This window comes from Sciurus carolinensis, chromosome 8, assembly GCF_902686445.1.
Source record: "Sciurus carolinensis chromosome 8, mSciCar1.2, whole genome shotgun sequence".
Taxonomy (NCBI): domain Eukaryota; kingdom Metazoa; phylum Chordata; class Mammalia; order Rodentia; family Sciuridae; genus Sciurus; species Sciurus carolinensis.
The window spans coordinates 147443835-147451373 of NC_062220.1; the positions used below are offsets into that span (position 1 = coordinate 147443835).

The 7539-nt window shown below is 46.1% G+C and overlaps 1 protein-coding gene across 1 annotated transcript; it reads right to left on the bottom strand.

The window, feature by feature from the left end:
* Nucleotides 1–2648: 2648 nt before the first annotated feature.
* Nucleotides 2649–4698, bottom strand: LOC124990985 (hydroxycarboxylic acid receptor 2). The gene has a single exon (XM_047561596.1). It carries the CDS (start codon nucleotides 4595–4597, stop codon nucleotides 3515–3517), a length of 1083 nt encoding a protein of 360 aa, XP_047417552.1. The 5' UTR covers nucleotides 4598–4698; the 3' UTR covers nucleotides 2649–3514.
* Between the last annotated feature and the right edge of the window lie 2841 nt (nucleotides 4699–7539).

A 7539-nucleotide genomic window follows, 5' to 3' on the forward strand; every position in this document is an offset into this window, starting at 1 on the left:
GTGCAATAGGTATTAAACCAAATGGCATTTTAAGGACCATAATGTGTCTTCACCAGAATAGGTGGTTCTCTTCAAATGCTGTCCTTCAGGCAAGGCCCGCAGACAAAGAGGCTAACAAATGCGGAAGGCAAGGGAGCTCACGACATCAGAAGTGAACAGGACCTCGCATCCCCAATTTTGTGGTTCTAAACTTAAGGATACTCTCTTGATGTTGGAAGCAGTTCAACGGAAGTCCCTCTGCAGGATTGCAAATTCAGCACCAACCTTGGCAAGTTCAAGGCCAGCCTGGACGACTTAGGAAGACCTCGTCTCAAAATAAAAAATAAAAAGGATTGGGGATGTGGCTCAGGGGTAAGGAGTCCCTGGTTCAACCCCAAATGCTGCCAAAAAAAAGAAAGAAAGAAAGAAAGAAAGAAAGAAAGAAAGAGAGAGTGCCTTATTACATTGAGGACAATTAACTCATGAAATTCATGAACGCTCTGAACCGGTACCACCAAAGTAAAAAAAGCAGTGCATCACAGGTTTGGAGAAGATAAAGGAAAATGCATGCATAAATGATGATCACTGCCCCTCCATGCCCACATAGACCTACACACGTAAGTCCCTGCAGGGGCTTGATTCCAGGACCCCTGTGGATACCAAAATCTGAGGATGCTCATTTCCATTATATAAAATGGTCTGGTATTTGCAAAGAACCAACACACATCCTCCTGCGAATGTTAAATCATCTCTAGATTCCTCACACCTAATATTCACATAGCATTGTGAATGATTGTTATGCTGTATTGTTTAGGGAATAACGAATCCAAGGATGGAACCCATGGATACAAAGGCCCACTATCTTCTTTCTGTTTCGTTCTCTCTCTCTTTTCTCACAAAGTCACAGTTTGAGACTAAGTGCATGACCATTGACTTAGTCCAATGTGGCTTTTTGGCCCCTATTTTGTCTCATTTTATTTATTTATTTTTCGACCCTGGGGATGGAATTTGGGGCGTTGTGCATGTTAGGCAAGAGTTCTATCACCCAGGCACACGCCCTCCCTTTCTCCCATTTTGGATTGACATTGGTGTTCCCCTGGACAAAGCAACAGAACTATTTAAGGGACAACTCTCAAAAACTATTGTTAATGTCGAGCGTGGTGGTGGTGCATGCCTGTGATCCCAGTCACTGGGGAGACTGAGGAAGGAGGACCACAAGTTCAAGTCCAGCCTCAGCAACTTGGGGAGGCCCTAAGCAATTTAGTGAGACAGAGTCAAAACAAACAAACAACAACAAGGGCTGAGGACGTGGCTAAGTGGCAAAACGCCTCTGAGTTCAATGTACAGTACCAAAAAGAGAGAGAAAAAGAAAAGGAGAAGACACAGAGACGCCAAGAGAAGAAACTTTGTGAAGATGGAGGCAGAGACTGGAATGATGTGCTGATAAGACAAGGAGCACCCGTGATTATTGGGGAAAAGGCACAGAACGAATTCCCCTGAGAGCTTCCAGAGGGACCCAGCATGCTGCTGACACCTTGACATTGGACTTACAGCCTTCAGAATCATGAAAGAGTAAGTTTTTGTTGTTTTCAGCCACCCAGTTTATGGTGCTGTGTTAAGGCAGCCGCAGGAGATGAACACTCACACACCAAACTTGTCCTCACCACAGGGCCTTTGCACGCAGCATCCCCTCTGCCTGGAATGTCCTTCCCTGAGATTTTCTCACTGTTTGCTGTCTTGTCATTCTCCACTCAACTCCAGGTTACTTCCTTCTAGAGGCCCTCCCAGTCACCCCACCCCTGCACACCTGGCACAGAATCAGTGCTGAATACACACAAACTGAGGGACCGCATGAATGAATGAATGAGAGTTGCTGGGTTCCAAACACTGCAAACCACCTGGTCCCCTCCCTGAAAGAACTGGAGTTTCACCACAGGCTTGGTGCTGACTCATGCCTCTGAGGCTGGGGAAATCCCGACTGTCCTTGGAGCTCATCGCTACTCTCTCTCCTTTAAGAGGAGAACCCTGCTTTTAACTTTCTACCCCTAGGACTTCCCGGGTGTCAGACCCACGAACCTCTCTGAAAACAGTCAAGAAACCCAGAACTGTCTGGCTCCGTTTCTCGCCGTTCATGGAGGGCCAGGAGTCTGCATATCTACATTCCTTATCTGTATCCAAGTCAGCAAGCCTCGTCTTGTTAATCAAGGAGTGACAGAAGATGGAAATGAAAGCGTAACAGAAACTTGGATGGGTCACAGACACAAACCAATACATCTCCTTTCCATTTCCGAATTGGGAACTGAAACCACCCCTGGGAAGCTCTTTCTTGCCCCTCTTGCAGAAAAATCCCATCCTCGTCTGATTCCTTTTTAAATATACAAATTCTAGTTGCTGTACTTGCCAAACTTGAAATAAAATATAAGGTGCCCCTGCAGTCTCACCTGTGCCACCCTTCCGGATTAATTTGTTTGTATTTCTTCCCAGCCCTTTCCTATCCAAGGCATGTGTAATTTTTACTCAGCTGTCTTCTAATCCAGCACCCGTGTTCCTTTCCTACTTTCCAGCCTATGATATTTTTCTACCAGGACATAGTTAACAACCCATAAAGGTCTCTGCTTAAGTAAGAAGCCAATTTCGGTGAACCATAACCCAGACATGCAACACCAGACTGTGTCTCCTATCAAAATTTATTGAAATGGTAGATTTATTATAAGTACAGAAACACAGACAAATATGAAATCTCCCCCCCCCCAACCACTGGGAAGCAGCGTATTTCCCTTTTAATGACAGAAGCAAACAGGTGGGAAGCAGCTTTCCTCTCTGAAGCCTTTTAACTGTTCAATCTTCAAAACAGTGTCAAGGAGGGAGGAAGGGACTCGTTGCTGGTTATGGCACAAATGCCATTTCCTATCGGTTCAGAACACTGTTCAGCTCAGGCCCTCCTGGGATAATCCCTTTCCGACCACCTCTGGAAACTCAGACATTAACCAAAGCATGGATCTCTTCACCTAGCCCATCTGCTAAAGCATGCCTGAAAGGTACATGGGTCCCCTGGAACTCAGGTGACCTTTGGGCTTGTTTAGTAATGCCTGGGTTCCCTCCAGGAGCTACAGAACTCCCCTCCAGTCTCTTGACTTTCCTTATCTCTCAGGTTCACCAAGAGGCTAGATAGTGCTCTAGGAACTGAGGACACCTCGAGTCTCAGTCAGGGGAAGGAAAGAGGCAGAGTCACAGGTACCAATGGGCAGCTCCCTGGCTCCACAGAGAGTGAACAGTCAGCCCACCTTCGGACCCAGAGTGTCACGATGAAGCAGAAGTTTCAGGTGCCTCGCCGCTTTACTCTCTGTTTCCCGAGGCTTATGTGATCACACCTTGCAACTGAACCCCGGGCTCTGCCATGCCTTTCTCTAAATCTGATCCTCTGAATCTGGAAGTTCCCGACACCGCAGGCCAGGTCTAGTGAGGTTTCTCTGCGCAACATCCAAAATGTTTCTTCAGAGATCTTGGTGCCAACCTCCCTTCATGGCGTGGTTATTTAACAAGCCAGATAAGAGGGGCTCCGTGGCTCTCTGGAGTCAGCCATTAATGCATCCGGGACATTTCTGGTAGTACTCGTGTCCCCAGTGAGCTCCACGCTGGTGCTCCGGTTATTATCTGGCTCGCCCAATGTCTTCCTCCGGAGGCAGCGGTTGATCAACATGGAGAAAAAATTGGGGAAGGATGGGCTGGAGAAGTAGTACACCAGCGGGTCCAGCATGCTGTTCATGTAGGTGAAGCTGAGGGTGATGAAGAAGGCCAGGTCCACCGAGCGGTAGACCTCACAGTTCTGCGTGCCTGCCGTGTACAGGAGCCAGAAGATGCGGATCCGCACTGCCACGCTGGGCAGGAAGCAGATGATGAAGACCACGGCCACCACGAGGATGAAATTGATGGCTCTCTTGATCTTGGCATGCCTGTCCATCTGCCTCTGCCGCAGGCTCCAGATGATTCTGGCTGAGCAAAACAAGATGATGCCCAGGGGCAAGAAGAACTCCAGGAGGAACATGGCATCGTGCCACCTGAAGGTTTTGCAGATGCTGAAACTGCTGCACAGATTGGCAGGGCCGTTCTGGGTCAGCATGCGTCTGTACAGGAGGTGGACTGTCAGGCCAATGGTGACACCCCACAAGAGGCAAGAGATGATGGCTGCCGTCCGATTGGAGATCTTGTTCAGAGCGTGGTGGGGATGGACCACCCGGAAATACCTGTCCACGGCCACCACCGTGAGGAAGATGATGCTGCCTTGGCGGTTCATGGCCAACATGAAGAGCATCATCCGGCAAGGGATGTCCCCAAACTTCCAGTCCCACTTCCTCACATAGTTGTCCGTCAGGAACGGCAGGCAAATGATGAGGAGAAAGTCAGCCACGGCCAGGTTGAACAGGAAAATCCGGCTGGATTTCCAGGACTTAAGGTGGAAGCAGAATATCCACAGAGCGAGACCATTGCCCAGGAGCCCGAATACAAACTCCAGCCCCAACACCGGAGGCAGCACATTGGCAATGAAATCGTCCCGGAACACACAGCAGTTCTTGTTGTCTATCACCAGAAAATGGTTCTGCGGGTGCTGCCGGCTCATGGGTGGATCGGTCTGTCCGCTTCAGGGCGCCTCACCTAGCGAACGCTCAGGGAAGAAGCGTGTGTGTGGTGAACGTGGTTCAGCGTTCGCCTTTATGTCATGTTGGGGTGTTGAAATAGATGACTGAATGGTTACCAGGAAACTACGAAATCGCTTTTAAAAAAAAAGCTAGCTTGGCTCTTATGCAACCTGCTGTTTGCATAAACAAGTAATAAAAAATCCTCTGGGCAGAAAGGAACCCACAAATTCTTCTAAATGTAAAGGATAAGTTTAGGCAAGCCAACTGTCATTTGCAAATTACTGAAACAGGGGGACACCACTTTGGAAGACCACACGTGTGTACACTGATTAACTGCTCAGCACTGGAAATTGAACTCACTGCCTTAGGTTTGTTTACGTAATTGACAGGTCAACCACTACAATAACAATGTCCTGTGCTAAACAGTATGGTTTTCCAAAATCATTGAGAATTAGCACGAAATATTAGCATGCATCTGACTTACGGAACAGTAGCAGGCACACGATTGCTTTTGGAAAGACCGAGAAGACCATCCTTGGCCATTTTGCGAGGACACATGTTAAATTTGAGCACTTCTCTTATGCTACTGCTCTGGACAAACATGGGTCGCTTTTCCACAATAGAACTTTGCAATTAATCCCTGATTGGGGGAAAAAAATGCTACTCGAAAGCATAAAATTTCATAAGATGTTTCAAAACTTGAGCCAGGTTGGTTGCCAGCGTGTTAAATTAAGTTTTTCTTTTTTTCTTGTTTGTTCGTATTAGATTTCCATAGGCTTCTGTGCTTAATTAAGTGACTTATTTTTAAGGATGTGATTTTTTTTAATGAATAAACTTTACTTTTTTAGAGAAGTTTTAGGTTCACAGGGTCCTTATATATGCCCTCCACCCACACACCCCCAATATACACCCCCCCCCCAGTAAGTACATGATATTTTTAAAGTCCCAATTTTTTTTTTTTTTTTTTTTTTTTGAAAACTTAGGATTAAAACCACAGGACCTAAGAAGGTGATTGAACTCTGCCTTGCAGGAGGACACCATTTTACATGCCATTGCTTGGCTTTTTTAGTGCGATTGGGTACATCCTCCAGAACATTTCTACCCTTGAATACTTTGGATTTATCAAGTTTTGCTACACAAGAGGTTTCTGAGTTGTGGTGTTGTACTTTGAGTGAGAAATTGGAAACTTAATCCTTCAGTTGCATGCCTGGGTTCAATAATAGGGGTTTATAGACCTCTCACAGCTTAACTAGAGTAAGGATGACCTGATATTAGACTCCATGCTTGGAATACATTATCTTGTCTCACCCTCTGACTACGAGGGAGGGACTATTATTAACTCTGATTTAGAAATGGGGAAAGTGAAGCTCAGAGAGGGTGGAAGTGTACTCAAGGCCACCAGCTCTGATGAGAGCAGAACTCAGATTTGAATCTGACCCTGACATCCAGGACCACGTCCCTAACCATTACGTGGCACTGCCTCTTGTGCCATCGTCTGGTCTATCAGCTTGGACTCTGTTGAGGTTGCATTGTGTAGATATATTCAGGTTCTGAGGAAATACTTGGCGTTTCTTCCCCTGTCCTTGCGGTCTGTGAATACTGTGTTTCCTTCTTGGATAAATGTGTGCTCATCAATGACATCACCATTGGGAAGTAATCCCGAGGGCCTTTATGAATTCAGAGTCAGAAAAACTATTTTCAGTCATTTCTGGGAGCTGGAATTTGCAAGGGACCCTCCTTCCTCAGCTTTACAATTTTATGATCTTTTAAACATTGGTCACAGGTAAAATTGAAAAAGAAGACCCACAAATATTGTTCCATTTAGAAATGGGGGGAAACTGGAAAAAGCTGAGGCTTGTTCTTCCTCCATCATTCACCAACTGTGAAAACTGGTGACCCCACAGCTTCCTCTCCTGCAAACGGAAGAGTCGACGTTCCAGATTCCTTCTAGCCCTCCCAGCCTGTGACTTTAAACCAGAGTTCATAACTGTTCAGACAGAAGGCAAATCTGAATTTCCCGTCCTCCCCCAGACAGTGGGCATGTTTTATCTTGCTTATGTCCCTTCTTTTATGAAATTATTTTTTTCTTACTTGTGCATGAGCTGTACAGAAACTTATTATAATGAATCATGACAAGAACTAAGACAGTGATTCCAGAGTTTGGTGGAAACTCCGCTTAACACTCACGACTCTCACAATGAACTTGAATCTCCTGGTTATTCTATGACAGCTTAAGGTGTGCCTAGAAACTGAACTGAACCATTTTTAAAAATTGTAATTGAATGTTTATGGATACTTATTTATTCTTTTTTTTTTGGGGGGGGGGGTGCTGGGGATCGAACCCAGGGCCTTGTGATACTTATTTATTCTTACAGTACTGAGAATTGAACCCAGTGCCTCTCACATGCTAAGCAAGCATTCCACCACTGTGCTACATCCCCAGCCCCTTTTATTTTTTATTAATAAACAGGGTCTCCCTCCATTGCAGAGGCTGTCCCTGAACTTGTGATCCTCCTGCCTCAGCCTCCTAAGCAGCTGGGATTAAGGGAATGCACCACCACACCCAGCTAATTTTATTTCTGAGACAGGGTCTTGCTGTGTTGCCCAGGTTCACCTCAAACTCCTGGGCTGGAGGAATCCTGAGTAGCCACCTGAGTAGCTAGGACTTCAGATGTGTATTATTAAAGCTAGTAGGGCTGTGGGGGTGTGGTTCAGTGGTGGAGCACTTAAGTCCCTGGCATGCATGAGGCCCTGGGTTCAGTTCCCAGCACTGCAAAAACAAACACAGCAGCCATTTAAAAACTAGCTGTCATTTGTCAACTACAGGCTATGTGCCAGATATTGTACTGAGAGCTTTGCATGTGTGGCCTTATTTAATCTTCACAGAGACCCTGTGAGAGAGGTGCTTTTATTATCATTCCCA